Source organism: Anomaloglossus baeobatrachus, chromosome 3 (assembly GCF_048569485.1).
Source record: "Anomaloglossus baeobatrachus isolate aAnoBae1 chromosome 3, aAnoBae1.hap1, whole genome shotgun sequence".
NCBI classification, from domain to species: Eukaryota; Metazoa; Chordata; class Amphibia; order Anura; family Aromobatidae; genus Anomaloglossus; species Anomaloglossus baeobatrachus.
This window is the reverse complement of record NC_134355.1, coordinates 371,630,662-371,654,785: the sequence shown is the minus strand read 5'-3', so window position 1 is coordinate 371,654,785 and position 24,124 is coordinate 371,630,662. Positions and strand designations below refer to the sequence as shown.

The 24,124-nt window shown below is 42.9% G+C and overlaps 1 protein-coding gene across 4 annotated transcripts in view; it reads left to right on the top strand.

The window, feature by feature from the left end:
- The window catches only part of CYB5R4 (cytochrome b5 reductase 4), a 484,942-nt gene that overhangs the window by 325,981 nt on the left and 134,837 nt on the right, over nt 1-24,124 (top strand). For all 4 annotated transcript variants that reach the window (XM_075340162.1, XM_075340159.1, XM_075340161.1 and 1 more), the window contains exon 9: nt 18,183-18,212. In XM_075340162.1, the coding sequence (XP_075196277.1) occupies nt 18,183-18,212 (30 nt within the window). The remainder of the gene's footprint in view (nt 1-18,182; nt 18,213-24,124) is intronic.

Below are 24,124 nucleotides of genomic sequence, written 5' to 3'. Positions count from 1 at the left end.
ACACACCTGTAATCAACCCCAGACCTTTTAACTACTTCATTGATTACAGGTTAACGAGGGAGACGCCTTCAGAGTTAATTGCAGCCCTTAGAGTCCCTTGTCCAATTACTTTTGGTCCCTTGAAAAAGAGGAGGCTATGCATTACAGAGCTATGATTCCTAAACCCTTTCTCCGATTTGGATGTGAAAACTCTCATATTGCAGCTGGGAGTGTGCACTTTCAGCCCATATTATATATAGAAATTGTATTTCTGAACATGTTTTTGTAAACAGCTAAAATAACAAAACTTGTGTCACTGTCCAAATATTTCTGGCCCTGACTGTATATATATATATGTGTGTGTGTGTGTGTGTGTGTATGTGTGTATATATATATATATCTCAGTCTCTGAGGCCGGTTTCACACATTCGGCTTTTCGCCGGTTTGACGGATGCGGCGCACGCCAGTACAGTATGATACAGTACAGTGGCAGCGCCGCAACTTCCGGGTCACATGCTCCAGTCACATGGCAGCATGTGACCGGCGCTTGTTGCGTTGCCAGTGTACTGTATACACTGTACTGGCGTGCGCCGCATCCGTCAAACCGGTGAAAAGCTGGATGTGTGAAACCGGCCTGAGCTGGATCAGCCATAGAACTCATAAACTAAGAGAAGGCATTTATTTGAATTGATGTTCTCGTAAAAAAGAAATCCAAATGCAGAGAAAAGTGGTTATTACTGCCCGGATAAAACAGTAACTTTTATTTTCTTCATAAAGTGTAATGCAGATGGCGATTTAGCAGACAGAATTACAAACAATGGCTTTTTAGTGCTTCCCTACTCTGCTTCTTGTCTGATCAACATCACGGCCTCATTTTTCAGTAACATCACACTGGTTAAAATACAAAAATTGTTTAAAAGAACAGAGAGTCCTCAGTGGTTGATACCTTTTAATGGCTAACTGAAAAGATGGTAATAATTGCAAGCTTTCGAGACTACTCAGGTCTCTTCATCAGGCATGGTATAACACAAAATCTGAAGAGTCACGTATTTATACACAACAGGACTTAGAATAGTGCAGTAAAAAAAAAAAAAAAAAAAAAAAAAAAAAAAAAAGAACAAGTTATATGAAACAGAACTATCTCTATGGCAGGGGGACAAGCTGTTCTAGCCATAAATACTGCTGCAGTTCAGTGTGAAAGTTTTATTGTCCTTTGATAAGGGTCTGGTCCAGGGCTGTGACACGCTCGGATGGTCAGAGGAGCACATCTTTTAACTGATGTAAAAAGACATGAATCCATGAGACACATTCATTCCTTCTCTGAATGTGTCAAAGGTCATCATAAGTTTGTACTCCCATAGTCTCCTGTCTCTCTGGGACTTGAAGTTTCCTTTCAATACCAGCAATTTCATGTCCATGATGCTGTGGTCTGGGTTACAAAAATGTTTGGCCACAGGTAGATCCATCCTTTTTTCTCTAATTGTGTGGCGGTGAGAATTCATCCTTGTCCTGAGCTGTTGTCCTGTCTCCCCTACATACAGACCCCCAGTTGGACATTTGGTACATATAATTAAGTACACCACATTGGTTGTGGTGCAGCTGAACGTACCTGGGATCTTGTAGTCCTGATGTGATCTGGGAATCTTTATCTTGTCCGTTGTCAATATTAATGGACAGGTCTTGCATTTTTTCTGGTTGCAGGGAAATGTTCCTGTTGGTGTTGGAGAGGAACACCAACAGGAACATTTCCCTGCAACCAGAAAAAATGCAAGACCTGTCCATTAATATTGACAACGGACAAGATAAAGATTCCCAGATCACATCAGGACTACAAGATCCCAGGTACGTTCAGCTGCACCACAACCAATGTGGTGTACTTAATTATATGTACCAAATGTCCAACTGGGGGTCTGTATGTAGGGGAGACAGGACAACAGCTCAGGACAAGGATGAATTCTCACCGCCACACAATTAGAGAAAAAAGGATGGATCTACCTGTGGCCAAACATTTTTGTAACCCAGACCACAGCATCATGGACATGAAATTGCTGGTATTGAAAGGAAACTTCAAGTCCCAGAGAGACAGGAGACTATGGGAGTACAAACTTATGATGACCTTTGACACATTCAGAGAAGGAATGAATGTGTCTCATGGATTCATGTCTTTTTACATCAGTTAAAAGATGTGCTCCTCTGACCATCCGAGCGTGTCACAGCCCTGGACCAGACCCTTATCAAAGGACAATAAAACTTTCACACTGAACTGCAGCAGTATTTAGGGCTAGAACAGCTTGTCCCCTAGTTCTGTTTCATATAACTTGTTCTTTTTTTTTTTTTTTTTTTTTTTTTTTTTTACTGCACTATTCTAAGTCCTGTTGTGTATAAATACGTGACTCTTCAGATTTTGTGTTATACCATGCCTGATGAAGAGACCTGAGTAGTCTCGAAAGCTTGCAATTATTACCATCTTTTCAGTTAGCCATTAAAAGGTATCAACCACTGAGGACTCTCTGTTCTTTTAAACAATTTTTTTATCTCTACTGGCTAACACGGTACAAAGATATATTTTACTTGGTTAAAATACATAAAGATGGAAAACTAAAAAAAAAAAAAAAGAAATTGAAAGGTTATAAACAAAAAAAAGAAACTCAAAAAATATTCATGCCATTTTAATCATTTAGCTATAAGGGCCCCATAGAATTTGTTCAGCAATTTATATCTGCTTTATAATGTGGACCAGCTGAAAGAAAGTAACACCATGAATATAAGATTTATTATCAAATTTGCGGGCGCATGCTTAGGGTGGCTTTACACGCTACGATATCGCTAAAGCGATCTCGTTGGAGTCACGGAATTTGTGACGCACATCCGGCCGCTTTAGCGATGTCGTTGTGTGTGACACCTATGAGCGATTTTGAATCATCGCAAAAACGTTCAAAATCGCTCATCGGTGACATCCCCCCCTCTTCCCAATTATCGTTGCTGCTGCTTGGACGATGTAGTTCGTCGTTCCTGCGGCAGCTCACATCGCTACTTGTGACATTGCAGGAACGAGGAACCTCAACTTACCTGCGGCCGCCGCCAATGCGGAAGGAAGGAGGTGGGCGGGATGTTACATCTTGCTCATTTTCGCCCCTCCGCTTTGATTGGGCGGCCGCTTAGTGACGTCGCTGTGACGCCGAACGAACCTGTTACAGCGACGTCGCTAGGCAGGTAAGTAGTGTGACGGGTCCGCACGATTTTGTGCGCCACGGGCAGCGATTTGTCTCTGTCGCTCAAACGATGGGGGCAGGTACGCTCGCTAGCGATATTGGTAGCGATATCACAGCGTGTAAAGCGGGCCTTAGACATCTTGGACGTTCTTGTTGTGGTAGAACAAGATGACATCATTACTAATTGTAGAAAATCTACTGCCACTAATTCTCTGTTGCGCTATCACAGTTCACATCCTGCACATGGTAAAACATTACTGTAGTTCCTTATAGTCAATTCATCTGTTTACGCCTCATCAACTTCATTTTACAAACTGCAAAATTAAAAAATAAACTATGTCAACTTGATTACTCAGATAAACAATTAGATCTTGCTCTTTAACCCCTTCATCCCCAAGCCTGTTCACCTTTCCTGACCCTGGTCAGAATTGAAAAATTTGGAATTGAAATTTGGAAGTATTCATGTGATTCTGACATTGGTTTCAGGGACATATTATTCTTCATATTAGTTGTAAATTTAGATTGATATGATTTGTGTTTTATTTAATGAAAATATATTAAAAAAGAATTATAAAAAAATTGGGAAAATTTCAGCAAACATTTAAAACTTCACAATTTTGAAATTTTGCATTTATATGCCCTGAAACTAGATAGTTATACCACTCAAAATAGTTAATAAATAATATTTACCACATGTCTACCTTAAACCAGCATAATATGTTGGAGTTTAGGTAGTGATAAGTGTTAAAAACTCTTTCAGCAATTTTACATTTTTCAAAAACTATTTTTTTAGGAGCGACGTTACATTTGAAGTGACTTTGAGTGGCTTATGTGACAGGAAATAGTAACAAAAAATTAAAACACTGCACCCCTCAAAGTGCTCAAAACCACATTCAAGTAGCCTACGGTATTAACCCTTTAAGTGCTTCACAGGAATTAAAGCAATCTGAAAGGAAAAAAAATTAAATTAAATTTCCCACAAAAATGTTGCTTTAGCCCCAATATTTATCATTTTCACACTAACAGAAGAAAATTGACCTTACAATTGTTGTGCGATTTCTCTTGAGTACGACAATACATCATATGTGGTGGAAAACTACTGTTTGTGCGCCGTGCAAGACTTGGAAAGAAAGGAGCAACATTTGACTTTTGGAGTGCAAATTTAGCTGGAATAGCTAGTGGACCCAATGTCATATTGCAGAGCCTCTGTTGTGCCTAAACAGTGGAAAACCCCCATAACTGACTCAATTTTGAAAACTGCACCCCTCAAGGAATATATCTAGAGGTACAGTGTGCATCTTGAACCCCCAGGTGCTTCACATAATTTTATAATGTTGAGCCATAAAAATAAAAAAATCAAATTTTTTCCTAAAAAAATGTTGCTTTAGCCCCACTTTTTCCATTTTCACAAAGCTAACGGGAGAAAATGAATCATATAATTTGTTGTGCAATTTCTCATGAGTGCACAGTATACCATTGGATGGTCAAGAAAGAATAATTCCATTTTGCAACTGACCTGATGTTTTAGCCCCAAGTTTTTAATTTTTATAAGGGCTAAATGGATCACATAGTTTGTTGTGCAATTTTTTTTGAGTGCACGAATACTCTTTATGTAATCGGGGGAACTACTTTTCAGGCGCAGTAGAAAGCTCAGAAGGGAAGGAGCGCCATATTATGGTGCAGATTTTGTTGTCATGGTTTTTAGGAGCATGTCACATTGCCAGAACTGTGAGGTGCTAGAAAAGCAGAATTCCATCATCAGTGACCCGATTTTACAAACTACACCTCTCAATGAGTGCTTACAATTGAACGGCCAATAATCCGGGGCCGGCGGATCACTGCCAGATTTAAAAAAGAATCCAATCAGCTCCGGAATCCGGTGCCCATATAAGTCAATGGGGACCGGAATCCGGAGGGTAAAAACGTTTGGGGAGAGGCTAGGGGGCTAGGAGGCTAGGAGCGAGCGCGGCATACTCACAGAGGCGCTGTCATGGCGGCACACTCCTTCCGGGTCACGCTGTTACCTTCCGGAGACGACAATTCAATATTCATTGTTTTCCCCGCCGACCGGCACGTGTTGGTTGCAGTTAGACACGCCCCCACCCTGAGTGGCAGCGTGTTGGCTAACTGCAACCAATCACAGGCGGCAGGATGGCCAGTGGGCGGGGAAAGCAGTGTGTCCGTCGCAAGTGTGACTCTGGCTTTTTTTTTTATATTAATTAAATAAATAAATAAAAAACCGACGTGCGGTCCCCCCTAATTTTCATCCCCAGCCATGGTAATGCCGGCCGGGGGCTGGTATTTCAGCCCACAGCCGCCCGGTATAGCCGCATGTATTACATGTGACTATACCGGTTCATTACCGGCTCTTCCTGGCGGAGTGATGCGGTGCCAGTCGGGGTAATAGGTTTGTGATCGCACGGGCGTCTGTGAGACACCCGCATCACAAACCTGCAAATGAATGTAAATAAACACACAGAGAAATCCTTTATTTACAATAAAGTACAAACGCAGCTTTGTTCGCCATTTTATTACCCCAACACCCTCCGGCGTAATCCACACGTCCCACGGCGACACATCTGGCTCTGCTACATCTCACAGCTAGCAGCCATAAAGCACGGCTGCCCGCTCTGAGTGTAGACACTGACTGAGCGGCTGTGACAGGCTGGGCTGTAACATTGTCTCCTCCGCAGCTCCAGCCCCTCCCCTCCTCAGTGCCGGCCGCAGCAGAGGTCCGCTCTCACTGACCTCAGTGGCAGGGATGGACACTCGCATGACACTTGGCTCTGCTGTACTGCCAGCGTGAGCCGTGTGTCATGCAGTGGGATTGCACCGATGCACGCGGAGACAGTGGAGGAGATGGGGAGAAAGTGCTCCCTCTATCTTCTCCGCTCCTGTGATGCGATTGCAAGATCACATCACAATCGCATGACCCTCGGCTGACACCCGCAGCATAGGGTCATTTGCATATCGCTTCCGACGCTGTCGCATCGGAAGCGGTATGCAAGTGTACAAGAGCCCTCAGACGTGTGCGGGTGATGCAATGTCAGACTCGTGCGGGTCTGACATGACATCACAAGGCACAGCCTGCCACTGTCTGAACATGAGCGTGCATGTACCTAGAAACACATACACGTTCCTGTCAGATGTCAGGTGCGGCTGTGCTGCGATGTCACACTTGTGGGAGTCCCACGCTGTGACTGCTGCCTAAGATAAACCGCATGCGTTTGTTTTTGTTTTTTTTTAAAATTTAAATAATTAAAAAAAAATGACGTGCGGTCCCCCCCAATTTTCATTCCCAGCCATGATAACGCCGGCTGGGGGCTGGTATATCCTCAGCCCGTAGCAGCCCGATATAGCCGCATCTATTAGATGTGCCCATTTCAGTGCAATATCGGCTCATCTTGATTGCCCTGGTGCGGTGGCAATCAAGGTAATAGCAGGGCTGTTATTAAACCCCAGGTTTGTGATCTCACGGGCGTCTGTGAGATACCCGCATCACAGACCTGTAAATTAAAGTAAATAAACAAGATACAGAGAAATCCTTTATTTGGAATAAATTACACACGCAGCCTCCTCCTTCACCACTTTATTACCCCAACACCCTGCAGCTCCGGCGTAATCCACACGACATCCAGCGGAGACACATCCAGCTCTGCTACATGTCAGAGCGAGCAGCCATAGAGCACGACTGCCCGCTCTGAGTGCAGCGTAGTACTGACCGCGATAAGCAATGACTGCACGGCAGAGCTGTCACAGGCTGGGGGGGGGAGCGTCAGCCAGGAACCAATCACAGCTGAGAGGACGGCCGGTGGGCGGGGAAATACGGAAAGCTGTGTGATTGTGTGCACAGCAGAGGAAGTGAAAGCACGACCCGGAAGCAAATGTGCTGCCATGACAGAGTCTCGGTAAGTATAAAACGCTCATTTATTTATTGTTTTGTTTTCATTTTTATTAATTGCCGATTCCAGATGGTGCAGCCGGAATCCTGCGCCCGGGTCCGGCCCGGGGATAGCGCTGAAACCGCGCGGATCCGGACGTTTACAGTCAGAGTCCGCTCAACACTAGTGCTTACATCAAGGTTTCCATCTAAATCTCTGAAGGACGTGATTCAAATGACATCCCTGGGGATCAAGAGTCACTAAAATGAGGCAGTAGTGTTATTCTGGACTCTTTGTCCTTTTCAGCAGTTACTTTCTTTTCAGAAGTTCACAATACTGTGGTTGCCTGGGCTTTTATACATAATTAAAAACATAGACACCACTGGATCGTAGGCCAGAATGAGTCTAAAATGACTCCATCTGCCTCATTATAGTGAATGTTATGTTATAGCTATTTTCTGAATCACATATTTTAGAGATTTACACAGAAGCCCAAGTGTAAGTGTTCAGCAGTGTGCAGGTAGTGTACTGTAATGCGCAGGCACGGTGAAAGGTCAAAGATTGCCAACGCATGCGCACTACAATACTTGGATCTGCCCTCAGCAGGGCAGAGACAAGTGTGCAGGAGTGGGAAGCATGGAAGAAGGACCGCAATTACAAGAAGCTAAGAGGTGCCAGTCCGAGACCTGCAACGCCAATCGGATCAGACCACCCTCAAGTGAGTATAATAAAAGCTGTTTTTATGTTATACAGAACTGATTGGGCACTCATTTACAGTATTCTAGAATGCTGTATATAAGAGATTACTGGGGGCAGCTTATCAAAGACAAATCTGGTAACAGGTTCCCTTTAATCCCTTAATGCCAAAGTCTGTTTTCACCTTTTTAACTAGGCCAAATGTTTCAATTCTGACTAGTGTCACTTTATGTGGTAATAGCGCTAACTCTTCAACATATCCCTGTGATTCTGAGACTGTACTTTGTGCTTTATGATAGTAGTAAATTTAGGAAGATATGATAGGCATTTATAAAAATATCTAAAATGTGACAAATTTTGAAAAATGTCTGAACTTTGAAATGTTATGTTCTTAAACTAGACCATACCACACAAAATAACAATTACTACGTCTACCTCACTTCGGCATAATTTTTTAAAGAACATATATATTTTTAGGATGTTAGAAGGGTTGAAAATTTACCAGCAATGTTACTTTTTTTAATTAAATTTACAAATCTTTTATTTTTAGGGATTACTTGACCTTTGAAGTTACTTTGAGAGGAGTATGTGTCATAAAACCTGTAAATAAGACCCAGTTTTCAAATCTGCTCTCATCAACGTATTCAAAACCGCTTCCGGAAAGTTTATTAACTCTTTAGGAGCCTTACAGGAATCAATGAAAACTTGAAGAAAACATATGAAAAAAATAAATATATTATTTTATTTATTTATTTTTTTTTTACTAATATGCTCCTTGATGCTCCACATGAGTACAGTTTGAGCACACAACAGGTCTCGAAAAAGGATTGCCATTTTAACTTGTGGAGCTCAATTTTTCCTAGAACACATTGTGGAGAACTTCATGTATAGGTGTGATGACCTACATATATGTCACTGATTTTATAACATTGAGCCATAAAAATGAAATATTGCATTATTTTCATGAATGTTTTTTTTGCTCTAAATTCCTCATTTTCACAGGCATAGCAGGAGACTATGGACTCCATACTTTGCTGTGCAGTTTCTCCACTGTATGCTGATAACCCATACATGATGGGAAATTACTGTTTGGGTGTTTGACAGGGCTCAGAAGAGAAATAGCTCTATTTGATTTTTGGGCTGCATAACTGGCATATGCAGAGCTCTCAAAGTGCCAAATTAGTAGAAACTCCCCAAAAGAGACCTTATTTTGTAAAATACACTTCAGAAGGAATTAATCTAGAAGCATCTTGACCTTACTCGTGCTTCACAGAATTTTATAATATTGTGCTGTGAGAATAGAATTTTACATCATTTTTTCCATGAAAATTTGTATTGGCCTGAAATTTTTCATTTTCACAAGTGTAACAGGAAGAATGGTATCTTACAATTTGTTGTGGGCTATCTCTTGATTACGCTCATACCCAGATGTGGTCAGAAACTACTGTTTGGGCTAATGGAAGGGCTCAGAAGGCAAGAAGTAACATTTAACGTTTGAAGCACAATTTTTACTACAATAGTTTGTGGACACCATGTCACATTTGAAGAACCCTTGAAATGCCAAAACAGCGGAGACCCTCACAAGTAACCTAATTTTGCAAACTACACCTCTTGAGGAATTTATGTAGGGGTGTTGTAAGCATTTTACATTTATAAGCAATTCATGGAGTTGTATAACATTGACCTCTGAAAATTAAACATTACATTATTTCCACTAAAGTGTTGTTTTGGCACCGAGTTTTTAATTTTCAAAAAGACTAATGGGAAAAATGAACCAAATAATGTGTTATGCAATATTTTCTTAGTGTGCCAATACCCCTTATACTACTTTTTAGGTACAGTGAAAATCTCAGAAAAGAAATGCCATATTGGAGTACAGATTTTGCTGGAATAGATTGCTGGTGTTATGCCACACTGGCAGAGCTCCTGTAGTGCCAGAACAGCAGAAGACCCTATAAGTGACTTAATTTTAAAAACTATCCCCTTCAATGAATTCATCCAATGGCGTAGTCATCATATTAACACCTGCAGGTGTTTTTTTAAATGTTATTCTATTAAACAGTAATGAAAAATAACTGCATTTTTTACCACTAAGATGTTGTTTTATCGCGCTATTTTCCATTTTCACAAGGGGATATGGGTAAAAATGGCCCCATAATTTGTCACAAAATTTCTCCTGATCTTGGCAATACCCTATTCTATTTAGCCACATGGCAGGATTCGGGAGGGAATGAGCACTATTTGAGTTTTAGAACGCAGATTTTCCTAGAATTGTTTATTAACTCCATGTACATAGCCCTTAAGTGCTGTAACAGCAGAACCCCCCTCACCCCCTCAAGTGAAATTACACCCCTATGAAAATTTGTCTATGAATGTAGGAAGAATTTTGACTTCATAGGTGTTTTCCATAAATAAGCATGCAGTGAAAATTGCAAATATGTCAGTGTAGACCCCAATACATTATAGTGCCCATATATTGTGCCCAGCATGTGCTTCTGGAAACATGCACCCCATAAATTATATTGCCTTTCCCCACTGTGGTAATGCCAAGTATGTCACTAAATGAGGTGTAAGCACACTGCGGGGCTCGACAGTGAGGGAGACATTTGGATTTGGGAGTGCAGATTTTGCTGGATTTCTTTAGGGATATCCATGTCGCTTTTGCAGAGCCTTTGTGCTACAGATGACAGACCTAACAGGGGACTTGTTTTTTGTGAGTTGAGTTGAAGCTTTTATTGTTATTATTTTTCGGTTACATAACATTTTGGATCACTTTTTAAGGCTTGGTTCACATTTATTTTGTGCTTTACCCTGAGCACTTGCATCTAAATCTCTGAAATATATGATTCAGATGGAAGCCTCAATAGATCCATTCACTCTAATGAGACAGGCAGAGTTAATTTGGACTCCATCTGTTTGGTGGTGTTTTTCTTTTCAATGATGCACAAAACTGTGGCCGACCATTCTTTTGTCCACATAGAAAAAGATAGACACCATCGGTTACTAGGCCAAAGTCTAAAGTGACTTCTACCTTATTAGGCTAGGTTCACACACTGCGTTTTCTTGACGCTGCGTTTTTGTGCGTTTTTTGCGGCAAAAAACGCACCCGCGGCAAAAAAAACGCGGCAAAAAACGCACGCGTTTTGCTGCGATTTGTTGCGTTTTTTTGCTGCGTTTTGCTGCGTTTTTGCTCACTGCGTCTTTATGCGTTTTTTATCAGTGAACAAAAAAAAAAAGGTCTGATGTTATTTCCTTCTTCAATGTGTTCTTCATTCTCCACTAGTGTATGCAGAAGAGCAGACAGCTGCAGAACTACAAGACTCAGCATACTCCATCCAATAGTGTATGCAGGAGAGCAGACAGCAGCTGCAGAACTACAAGGCTCAGCATGCTCCATCCAGGACTGTATGCTTGAGGGAGAGTCAGGGGGAGCAGACCTACAAGGCTCAGCATCCTCCATCCAATAGTGTATGCAGGAGAGCAGACAGCAGCTGTCGAACTACAAGGCTCAGCATCCTCCATCCAATAGTGTATACAGGAGAGCAGACAGCAGCTGTCGAACTACAAGGCTCAGCATCCTCCTTCCAGGACTGTATGCAGGATTTCTTTGCCCCCCCCCAAACAAAAAAAATGACGTGGGCTTCGCCATATTTTTTATGCTAGCTGGGTACAGCAGGCAGGTACGGGCTGCCCCCAACCCCCAGCTGCCTATTTGTACCCGGCTGGGATCCAAAAATATAGGGAAGCCCTTTTTTTTTTTAATTATTTCATGAATTTCATGAAATAATTTAAAAAAAAAAATTACGTGAGCTTCGCCCAATTTTTGAGTCCAGCCGGGTACAACTAGGCAGCTGGGGATTGGAATCCACAGTGCAGGGTGCCCATGCTTTCTGGGCACCCCCGCTGTGAATTGCAGTCCCGCAGCCACCCCAGAAAATGGCGCTTTCATAGAGGCGCCATCTTCTGGCGCTGTATCCAACTCTTCCAGCTGCCCTGATGCCGGGTGGCTCGCTGGGTAATAATGGGGTTAGGGCTAGCTGTATAGCTGGCCCTAAGGGCGGCTTTGCACGTTGCGACATTGCACGTGCGATGTCGATGGGGTCAAATCGAAAGTGACGCACATCCGGCGTCGCAGTCGATATCGCAACGTGCAAATCCTTTTTGATACGATGAACGAGCGCAAAAGCGTCGTTATCGTATCATCGCTGCAGCCTCCGACATTTCCATAATGCCGGTGCAGCGACAGGTGCGATGTTGTTCCTCGCTCCTGCGGCAGCACACATCGCTGTGTATGAAGCCGCAGGAGCGAGGAACTTCACCTTACCTGCCGCCGGCTGAAATGAGAAGGACGGAGGTGGGCGGGATCTTTACATCCTGCTCATCTCCGCCCCCCCACTTCAATTGGCCGCCTGCCGTGTGACGTCGCTGTGACGCCACACGACCCGCCCCCTTAGGAAGGAGGTGGGTCGCCGGCCAGAGGGACGTCGCACGGCAGGTATGTGCGTGTGAAACTGCCGTAGCGATAATAATCGCTACGGCAGCTTTCACTAGATATTGCACGTGCGACGGGGGCGGGACTATCGCTGCAGCATCGGTAACAGATTGTTACCGATGTCGCAGCGTGCAAAGCCCGCCTAAGCCCGAAATTCATGGTGTCATGCCAATATTAGACATGGCCACCATGAATTTCTAGTAAAGATAAAAAAAAACACAACACACAGAAAAATATTTTTATTAGAAATAAAACACAACACAATTAGTGACTCCATCTTTATTGAAATAAAAAACCCCCCTCCGCAGTAATCCTGGGTCAAGGGTCCGCGCCGTCCAATCCGGATCCAATATCATCTGATCGGTTTGCTGGAAGGCATACCGATCAGATGATGTGTCAGGTTCTAGGGGCTGAAGCACATCACACATCAGCTGATTGTATAAAAGCCGTTTATACAATCAGCAGATGCATCGGTGCAAAAAAAAATACTCACTTATGTGCTGATTACCGGCAGCTCCTGCAGCGATGGGGCGGGAGTCTGATCCTGTCCGATCGCTGCAGCAGCTGCCGGTAATCAGGGATGAAGTCTCCTGACGCATCCGCTGATAGGTGAAGCCGGCCGGCCGCTGGCGTCACCCCGAGACTTACGATCACCTGATGCGTCAGGTGACTGCATCAGGTGATCCATCGCCAGGTCCTGCATCTATCGTACTGCCCGGGGAGACTGCACACAGCCGGAGCGGCGATACCGTGAGAGGAGATGGGAGCGGGTATGGCACCGGGAGTCTGCAGACAGGTGAGTATAACTTTTTTTTTTTTTTTCTACTGTTCACTTTTGTTTTCGCAGCCGCTTCCACCTCCCGCCCAGACATGGCGCCGCACGGCAGCATACATGCCCAGGACGGGAGGTGGAAGCGGCGGTGACGGTACCGGAAGGATTCACGCTTCTGTGTTTACTGACAGAAGGAATCCTCTTCCTGTACACGTCACTTTACTACCCACCTCCTGCGTTTATAGCTGCGTTTTTGGTCTTAGAAACGCACCAAAACGCAGCTATTTGCGTTTCTCATTGCGTCTTTCAACATCCCATTGCACTCAATGGATGAAAAACGCAGTGAAAAACGCGGGAATAATTGACATGCTGCGTTTTTGTGGCACCACAAAAACGCAGCTGAAAAAAAAACGCTGTGTGCAGACAGCAAAAATGAAAACTCATAGACTTTGCTGGGGAAGCAAAGTCATGCAGTTTTCTGAGCAAAAACGCACCCGAAAACTGCGCAAAAACGCCGCGAAAAACGCACTGTGTGAACTTACCCTTATAGTGAATCATCTTTTGGAGGGGTTTTACTAAATCAATTAAGAGATTTACATGTCAGGTAAGTGCTCAACATAGAGCACAAGATACATGCGCCCTGAGCTGTACTGAGATCTTTGGGACGCAGATTGAAGGTGGCATCTTGCTTGTTAAGAGACCGATTTCTGCCAAGGCATTGCCCCCTTCTTTCCTCACTGCTGACAGATATTCAATTGCTTGGCTGCAGCAGTTATGTGAAAGAAAAATTATAATTTTTTTGGGTACATTTATTATGCTTCCTTATACAGCACCATTAAAGGGACCAAGCTTTTGCCACCTAATCTAAGAACAATATAATTTCAAGACTGAGATTCTGATTCAAGCGATATGTCACTTACTTAGCTGCTTGCTGTAGTTTTGATAAAATCACAGTTTAATTAGCAGGCGATTATCGTTAGAGGACTACTTGGGCTGCTGCTGTAAGGGCAGTGTTACACGGTATGATATATCGTGCGATATGTCGTCGGGGGTCACGGAATTTGTGACGCACATCCGGCATCGTTATAGATGTCGTACCGTGTGACACCTCCGAACGACTGTTAACGAGCAAAAATACTCACCTTATCGTTGCTTGTTGACACGTCGTTCATTTCCATAATGTCATTCTTGCTTCTGTGCGCCGGATATTAGTCGTTCCCGTGGCAGTACACATCACTATGTGGGACACCCCGGGAACGACGAACAACAACTTACCTGTGTCCCGCCGGCAATGAGGAAGGAAGTAGGTGGGCGGGATGTTACGTCCCGCTCATCTCCGCCCCTCCGCTTCTATTGGGCGGCCGCTGTGTGACATTGCTCTGACGCTGAACGTTCCTCCCCCTTCAGGAAGAGAATGTTCGCTGCCCACAGCGACGTCGTTAGGGAGGTAAGTATGTGTGACGGGGGTTTAATGACTTTGTGCGACACGGGCAATGAATTGCCTGTGACACACAAACGACAGGGGCGGGTGCGATCGCTCATGCGATCGCACGATAAATCGTTGCGTGTAACGCCGCCCTAAGTTATGAACATTAAACAATTTTTTACAATGTTTGTAAAATTTCTGATATTTTCAGAAATAAAAGCAATACATATCAACGTAAATTTACCACAGTCATAAAGTATAATATGTCACAATATAAGTCTCACAATAACTGGGATATGTAGAAACATTTCACGGTTATTGCCACATAAAGTGACATATGTCAGATTTGTAAAGATTGCCTTCACTACGGAGTTAAAACAGCACATGCTGGCAGACAATTTGTGTTTTGCTGGCATTAAAATAAATCTCCCCTATGCCTCAAGGTGGCGACAAGCATCAGTTACTATTACAAATCGATCTAAAGGGTGACATCTCTCCTTGTGTACAGTTTCATGCTTGACATCTCAGTATACAGACATTTATAGGCCATGTAAAGCTCCTTTGGGAAATTAAATATGCAAATTGCCTCTTAAGAGTGGAAGTGGACTTGATCTTTAGTGCCACTTATTAGACCAGAATCATAGGCCTCTCATACAGCCAAATCAGATGCAATGCTTTTCACTGAGGAGGGGAAACACCCCAAAACATATGTCTACACATAGAGATTTTGTTTTGGTATTTATCCCGTCATGTGGCAAGACTTGTTAAAGGATCGATGTTACCTTTTACTACTTCCAATCAATTACTGGACTTTTGAAACTTCCAATAGGTGGCAATAGAGTTGAAGTCCTCTTCCTTTCTTGGGAGGCAGTTCGCTTATTACATAGAGAGATGCTGGATTATGTGGACAAATGCTATGGGACACCCAGGTCTGTTTTTCAAAGTTATGACACCTTAGTTTATATTAATCACTTTTTCTGAAAAAAATAAAAGCTGCCATTTTCTCTGCTGAGTGCATTCCCTTTTTCACTGGATAAAATATTTTCTATTGATCTATTGAGATTTGAGCACTATACTCATTGCTTAATTATTTTCCTATATTGCGGCTAGTCAGCTGGTGTATACCATCGCAAAATGTCATGTCATGTCATATTATCAAGTCCTACTGAATCTTTTTTTTTTCCATAGAACTATATTTGTAACTGGTAGCGCGCCCTGCCTTTAAGGCTGGAATCACACTTGTGACAGACTCGTGTGAGTCTCGCATCGCATCACCCGGCATGGCCGCCCACTCTCCTGACAGGAGTGGGTCTGCTGCATGTATTTCTATGCAGCTGAGACGCTCCTGTCCAGAGGGCGGCAGGCCATGTCGGGTGATGCGATGCAAGACTCGCGCGAGTCTCTCGCAAGTATGATTCCGGCCTAAATAGGCCACTCTGTGTAATGTGACAGGCACCCCACAAGATTAAGAAAAACATTGTGGGAACTCGTATGCCTGGGTCATGATTTCACTACATAAAAAATCCTCTTAAGGCCCCCTTCACACGTCCGTGAAAAACACGCACGTGTGTTACGGGCCGTTTTTCGGGTCCGTGTCCCGTTTTTGTGTCCGTTTTTATGGTCCGTGTGGCACCTGTGTGAATTGCGTATGCTAGCAGTGTTTGTGTGCAGAACGTCCGTGTGTGCGTGTGGAATTAACGTGTATGTGTACGTGTAATGTCCGTGTGTAATGTCCGTGTGTGTGATGCACAATGTCGTTTATAAACGTCGGCTGACAGCAGACAGAGTTGCACGATGAGAATGAACTCGGGTGAACTTCACCCGACTTCATCCTCATACCGCGGCTCTGTCTGTGCCGAGTACTGATTAGCGGTCACCTGTGAAGGATTCACCGGTGACCGCTAATCCCCCGAGTAACTGAAGTTTCCCCCCCCTCTCTCATACTCATCGTTCCTCGATCCCCGGCGCGGCCCTGCACGGCATTCACACTGCTGCGGCGGCTTTTACTATTTTGAAAAAGCCGGCCGCTCATTAAACAATCTCCTATTCCCTGCTTTCCCCGCCCACCGGCGCCTATGATTGGTTACAGTGAGACACGCCCCCACACTGAGTGACAGGTGTCACACTGCACCCAATCACAGCAGCCGGTGGGCGTGTCTATCCAGGATCCAGTGACAGCGGGTAACCTCAGTGACAGCTCAGCTGATCGCACGGCTGTCTTCATTAGCTGCGTGGAGGTGACCGGAGCGGCGGTGTCTGCTGCAGCTCCTGTCACCTCCATGCAGCAGCGCTGGATGCGACGCTGGACCATCCTGGAGTACGCCGGACATGGAGGGCTTTTTCGGGGCTGATTAAAGTGGTGAACCAGGGTATATGTGTGTGTTTTTAATTCTAATAAAGGATTTTTTCTGGTGTGTGTGTGTTTATTTACTGTAATTTACAGATTAATCATGGAGGGTGTCTCATAGACGCCTGACATGATTAATCTAGGACTTATTGGCAGCTATGGGCTGCCAATAACTCCTTATTACCCCGATTTGCCAAAGCACCAGGGTAAATCGGGAAGAGCCGGGTACAGCCCCAGAACTGTCGCATATAATGTATGCGGCAATTCTGGGCGGCTGCTGACTGATATTGTTAGGGTGGGGGGCTCCCCATAACGTGGAGCTCCCCATCCTGAGAATACCAGCCTTCAGCCGTATGGCTTTATCTGGCTGGCATTAAAATTGGGGGGGACCGCACGCCATTTTTTTTTAATTATTTATTTATTTATTTTACTGCACAGTATAGACACGCCCACCGGCTGCTGTGATTGGGTGCAGTGTGACACCTGTCACTCAGTGTGGGGGCGTGTCTCACTGTAACCAATCATAGGCGCTGGTGGGCGGGGAAAGCAGGGAATAGGAGATTGTTTAATGGGCGGCCAGCTTTTTCAAAATAGTAAAAGCCGCCGCAGCAGTGTGAATGCCGTGCAGCGCTGCGCCGGAGATCGGGGAACGGTAAGTATGAGAGAGGGGGGGAAACTGACCGACAGACTGTGAGAGAGGGACAGACAGACAGAGAGACCGACAGAGAGACTGACCGACGGACTCAGGGAGATTGACGGACATACACAGAAATAGAAAGAATAGCCGACATCACTAGAAATAAAAACACCAAACGGACACGGACTATAGGTAGATGCATACGTGTTTACTAACGTGTGTGCACATACCCATAGACTTTCATTGTGTCCACGTGTGCGTGCTCCGTGCAGATAACGGACATGCATCCGTGCCAAACGCAAACACATACGGATCACGGACACGCACACACGGACATAATGAAATAACGGACGTGTGACCACAATCATAGATTAACATTGGTGCACGTTTGGCCGTGTCTCCGGTATATACGGAAACGGACCAAACACGCACGTGTATCACGGACGTGTGAAGGGGGCCTTACATAAAACTTTCTCTTCGATACTTCTTTACTTGAGAGACTTTTTAGAATTCTGCATAAAATTTGTCTTCGGTATGTTGAAAGTGTAGCCAATTTGTTTCTGTATGAATGTATTTATTTTAGTTCTGTCCATTATACTAATTAATCCAATTAATTTAAACATTATGCTATAATTATTATGCCCTACCCTGAGAAAACTATGAATTTTATATACTCATGTTTGTGTTGGGAAAAAGGCATTATAGTTCGATCTTACAGTGTTTCTATTTCTTTCTTCTAGAACTGAGCCACACAATAAAGGACCTTGAAGGTAATAGAAATACCCCAATTGTAAAGTGCACATCATTGTAAATGAAATTCAGTTTGCATGACATTTGTAGGGTGCATACACATATGTATGCCTGTTGAGGATAAAGAATTGAGTATTCAAAAATACTTAATTCAGCCATTTCATAGACTCAGTTATATAGTTCAGTAGATGTGAACTAACACACATATTTGTGAATGCTTTTGTTTCTTATTAACATGTATATATGTATATTGCATATTCAGTGTATTTTCCTTAAACTCAGTATATACTAGGATATATATGTATAGCTTGAATATGGCCACCATTTCCTGGTTTACACCCAAGACAGATGGACAAAGAGAAATTCCTGGATCCTAGACTGACCAATCAACGGAGAATATGTAGATCTCTCTACGTCATGAAGCCCTGACTTACGATACTTGATTGGACTAAAACTTTTGTTCACACCCCCTTACTGTTTGGTCTAGAGTCTCTTTCAAACAATAAAGAACACACTTGGTTAAGAGCCGGTCATGGAGATAGATGTAACTGACTTGCTGTGCAGTTATTTTTCATTCTCGCGTGCACACATGACATTTTAAGCAGAAGCAGCAGCCGGATATCAAGAGATCCTTTGAGTCTCATCATCATCGTCATTCTGACCTTGACAGTTGGCGCACCAAGTGTGGGGCAACCGAGAAGAGTGAGTCAGAGCTTCCACTTTCCGGACGTCTGGGGCTACTCCACAAGTATCCAGGTGTTGCTCGATATCGAGGACTTGATCACCCTCCGTTTCACGGTAAGAACATCATATACATTGTGTGTGCTGTTTTACCTGTGGATCGAGACACCTGGCGAAAGTGGGTGGTCACTAGTCCGGAGAATGGTAGTGCACCGGAGACCTAACGGTGTGACTGTCACTCGCCGGTGGGCTAGAAGGACCCAGCTCCCATAGGGGCTAGGGGTAGGTTGTAAAGTATCCGGCTGTCTGTAATTAGAAATGGGGTGTTTTCTTGAGTAGCTGTTTATTTGTATATAAGTGTATGGTTAATCAAGCTTGTGATTTCTCTGTTTGGTTCTCGGAGAGTTAATTGTCTGTTATTGTTCGCGGAGGGAGAGAAAATGGAGGCTAAGGAGCTGCTTGTCTTTGTTCTGTGTCTGCAGCCTCTTAGACAAAGACAGCAGGAGGGGGGAGGTTAATCACCCACTGCCTGCACTAAGAGGAAAGTTTGTGTGTGTTAGGAATGCGAGAGGGGGGAGCACATCCTTACATTCTTACACTCGGAGGAAGCAAAAAGGTGGGGGCTATATGTCCACCAGCTGCTTGAGGCAGAGCGGAGATCAAATTGCATAGCTATGTCCCTGCTGTCTTTTAGCTAAGAAAGCAGGGGGGGGTCTGTTAGAGCCCAGGGATATCTATAGCAGTCTTTCTATTGAGAACAAGGAATGCGAGAGGGGGGTGGAGGAGTGAACAGGCAGAGACAAAACAGCGCAGCTCTTTGGAGAGAGGAGGGGTCAGTGGGCTGATATACAGGAGATCGCTGCAGCCTTTGTATCGTAAAGCAAGCAGAGTTATAATGATTTGAAAGAAAAACAAGTGTTATTTTAGTTTGGATTTGAGAGAAATTAACTAGTTTATGCGTTTTTCAGCATTTTGTAATTGTTGGTTTGTTTTTGGAACAGAGAGATAAGGGAATTGGCGTGTCCCCCAGTGTTTTATTTATATATATATATATATAAAATACATCGATTCTTGTGTTAATAGCCGGAAATAGGAACACGTGGAGAACGGTATTAGTATCCACGTGTTGGACGCTGAAAAAGTGCGTCCGCTTACACGGGAAAGAGGGGGAGGGATTCCGGTGGTGGAGAAAAGTGTTTTGAACCAGCGTATTCCCCTGAGTATTAACTCATGCACTGCTATGTGAGACGCCGGAAAAATAGGAACGTACGAGGAACGGTATTGTATTCGTACGTTGGACGTCGCAGTATGTCCTTATTGCATAGTAGGGAAGCGGGAAGAGGGTTCAGTTGGATGTGGCCAATCCAGCTAGAGCACTGTATACTCTGTTCAAGAAGAGATTGTTTTTTAGTAGGAGCTGAGAACGCTGTCGCCCTAGTTACAAAAAACGGAAAAAATATAAAAGATTGCAAAAAGTTGTGTAATATCGTTGGACTACCACTAGATGGCAGGCTGCAACCCATGTATTGAAGTTCAGATTAATCTGTAGTGAGTTTATAATGAAGAACAAAGACCTCATTCACTGTCTGTTGCTGTTTGTAGAATCACTAAATATTTTTCTCTAGCGGTGCCTTATTGTTCTTCTCTAGAAGTCATTATATCTGGTGCTAATCATATCTCTCCTTTGTATGCTGAAATGCACATTTACAGGCACCAAAAGTATCCCTGGTTTACTACGTAGTTCCAGCCACTCCCAGTACACCCAGGGAGTCACAACATGGATGCTGCACCCGGAAGTCAGGTGCCTGGAACTTCCTGTGGCAGCCGTCTTGCTACACCCACTGATGGCAGTACACCTCATAAGCCACACCCCTCGAAATGGCTCTTTGTTCAAAGCTCTCCACCCATCCCCGGTGGGAGGTGTTCTGTGGTATAAATGACTAACATATTTGAATAAGTATAAATTGTATATTTGTTTACTCAGTTATCCCATAAATGCAAGTCAAAGATAAGTAAGTGAAATTTTTACAGAAATGATGTGGAAATAGATCTGTTCACATAAAATTAATTGGTATTTTAAAAGTCCTGCAGCATTATATCATAAAATAAAATAGAGGAAGGTAAATATATATATATCTTTGTATTATGTTAGTTAATTTAAAACAAAAATCGTAAACGACTTACCCCTACTGATGTCAAAATGTATCAAATCCATTTGTAAAAAGGAATTAGGAAAAATGTATAATGTATCCAATGTAGATTTTGCTAATGGATGTGTTCCCTGCTACGTCTTTGTTATAACAAAGGATGAGTTTTTTTTCCTTCTTCCTGTCTCACTTTTAAGAAGAATGGAATGTGTCTCTCTCCAATAGTGACGTGAGTTTGGTTTAACCCTTAGAGTTCAGGATTTCCCATTTTTAGTTTGCTGCTTATACCTGAATAGGGAATATTAAATTTTATGGGATGTGCGATATAATTTGTGTTGTTTTGTGTTTAATGGCGATTTATTTGAACAATATATTTTTATTTTGTGACTATCACCTTTTCTGTTTTTACGATTATTTCTAAACCATTCATATATTTTTTGCCAGTTAGTCGCCTAGTCACAGTTGTCATTTCATCATGTCTCAGTCGTTTCTAGTATGAAAGGTTTTTCTTTTCTTTATGGATACAGTGTTGTTTATTGTAAAGTTTTAAAATTCCCCAGTAATGTATATTGTTGTGAGATGTACGTTATTTTCAGTGTTTGTTCCTTTTAGTATGTGGCTAATTTATTACCTGCTATTTTATCTTTTCTTTTAGGGAATACCAGTATACAAATGCTGAATTTTGCCATATTGGTAAATAAACAATTAAACAAGGGGGGAATAAGGTATTAATTATATTCTCCAGTTTCTTGGAGGGCGCAGCAGGCATATTAGATAGGTTTTGAAGTTGACCTTGGTTTTGAAGCTGACCTGTTTCCCATAGGTTATGTTTATTAGATTACTATGGGGTATATCTGTTAACTGAAATAGGAAAGTCTTGTCTTATATGTTTATTTGTTTATTTATTTGTTTGTTTATTTATTTAGTATTTTCAGTCATGTGAGGTATAGATGACCACTAACTGTATTATGATCAGAGATGAAGTTATAAGAATGATCTAATGTATATTTTTAAGTTTTTGTTTTTATAGATGAAACCAGATGGTGGTCGATTCTGCACTGGATATGTTGCTGTTTACACCACATGAGGTAGATCTAAATTCGACCACTCCCTCCGATCCTATTGATACAGGAGACAGTGATGCATTAATGCCTCTCTTGATGGGTAGAACAGGAGTGGGTAAGAGTCTTTAGAGGTGTATGTAGGTTGTAGATTTTTTCCTGTTGTCAAATGAATTAGGTATGCTGAAGAGAAAGTCTAGATCTGAGCTGATGGATTCGGATGGAGATCCTTGCACAGGTGCAGCTGACCAAGAAGCAGTGAACGGGCCTAGAGTTGAGAGTCTTTCACCAATACCGACCATGCCTTGGTGACATTGGTCACGTCAGTGACTTCTGTTACTCCTTGTGTTCTTAAATCCCTACAGGAACAAGCGATACAACAAGGAATGGAGTGTGACATGCAGGGAGCCAGCTGACTGAGGAAGGTCTGTGGACAAAGGGTGGTAAGCTTTCTCTGCCATGAGAGCTCTTCTTAATGATGGCCCAGGTAACATCTGTGAAAGACAATTGTCAGCGTGTGCTTTGGTGACACCGGGTTCAGTACCCAGGTGGGCAGATTCACCCAGTCTTGTGAGACAAGTGCTTAGAATGAAGTGAGAAAAAACTGTAAAGAGTCCGTAGAAACACCCTGCACCTGCTCTACCCATTCTTAGAGACTGCAAACTGATTATAGATGTATATCATGAGCACGTTGTATGCAAGTCTGTGCGTGTTGTGTAAATTTCTCTCCAGGTTTGGTCAGAGGCATTCCTGTGCAGAAAACGACATTATTGTTGAGAAGCACATGAAGGTGGTATGTAAAGAAAAATGTGTTTACAAAAAGTGTATATTTTATAGAAAAGTGGAAACTAGTAAATGGTGTATAAAATGTATATGTTCTGTTTTCTTTTTGCAATAAACAGGTCTTTATGTAAGATGTTTTTTGGTTTAGCATAGACATGTATATTTTTATATAATTGACTGAATAGTGTGCTAAACAGGTGTATTCTCCAATTCCAGATCTTAAATCAGAGCTATTAGCATATGGTCTCCAGTCAGGAGACTGATTGATCCTAAAGGACAAGCGAGAAAGAGCCATGAGTCAACACTAGAGGAGCTGATCCAACCACAGAAAATCTATGGATCCACACCTCGCATTGCAGAAGGGTTAATCAACCAGAGCTGCACTGAGCGTTCTGCTCATACTTATCCTTTTCAGAAAACCCTGTACAGTTTTAGACCAGTCTTGCCAGAACAGTTAGAAGAGAGGACTTAGAGAACCTTGAGACATGGGAAAGTCCAACTACAAAGGGTGAGGACTCGCCTAGGAGTCCTTGGTCTCAAACCGGTGAAGAAAACCCCTTTCCCCTTTCCGCCCATGTTTCAACGTTCAGTTAGGCAGGTTTTTCAACAGATCTTTCTACCTCTCTTCCTAAGGGAACACAGTACCCTTAGAATTTAGAAATGGCAGAAGTAAGTCTTTAGGGGGGACTGTTGAGGATAAAGAATTGAGTATTCAAAAATACTTAATTCAGCCATTTCATAGACTCAGTTATATAGTTCAGTAGATGTGAACTAACACACATATTTGTGAATGCTTTTGTTTCTTATTAACATGTATATATGTATATTGCATATTCAGTGTATTTTCCTTAAACTCAGTATATACTAGGATATATATGTATAGCTTGAATATGGCCACCATTTCCTGGTTTACACCCAAGACAGATGGACAAAGAGAAATTCCTGGATCCTAGACTGACCAATCAACGGAGAATATGTAGATCTCTCTACGTCATGAAGCCCTGACTTACGATACTTGATTGGACTAAAACTTTTGTTCACACCCCCTTACTGTTTGGTCTAGAGTCTCTTTCAAACAATAAAGAACACACTTGGTTAAGAGCCGGTCATGGAGATAGATGTAACTGACTTGCTGTGCAGTTATTTTTCATTCTCGCGTGCACACATGACATTTTAAGCAGAAGCAGCAGCCGGATATCAAGAGATCCTTTGAGTCTCATCATCATCGTCATTCTGACCTTGACATGCCGATCGGAGATT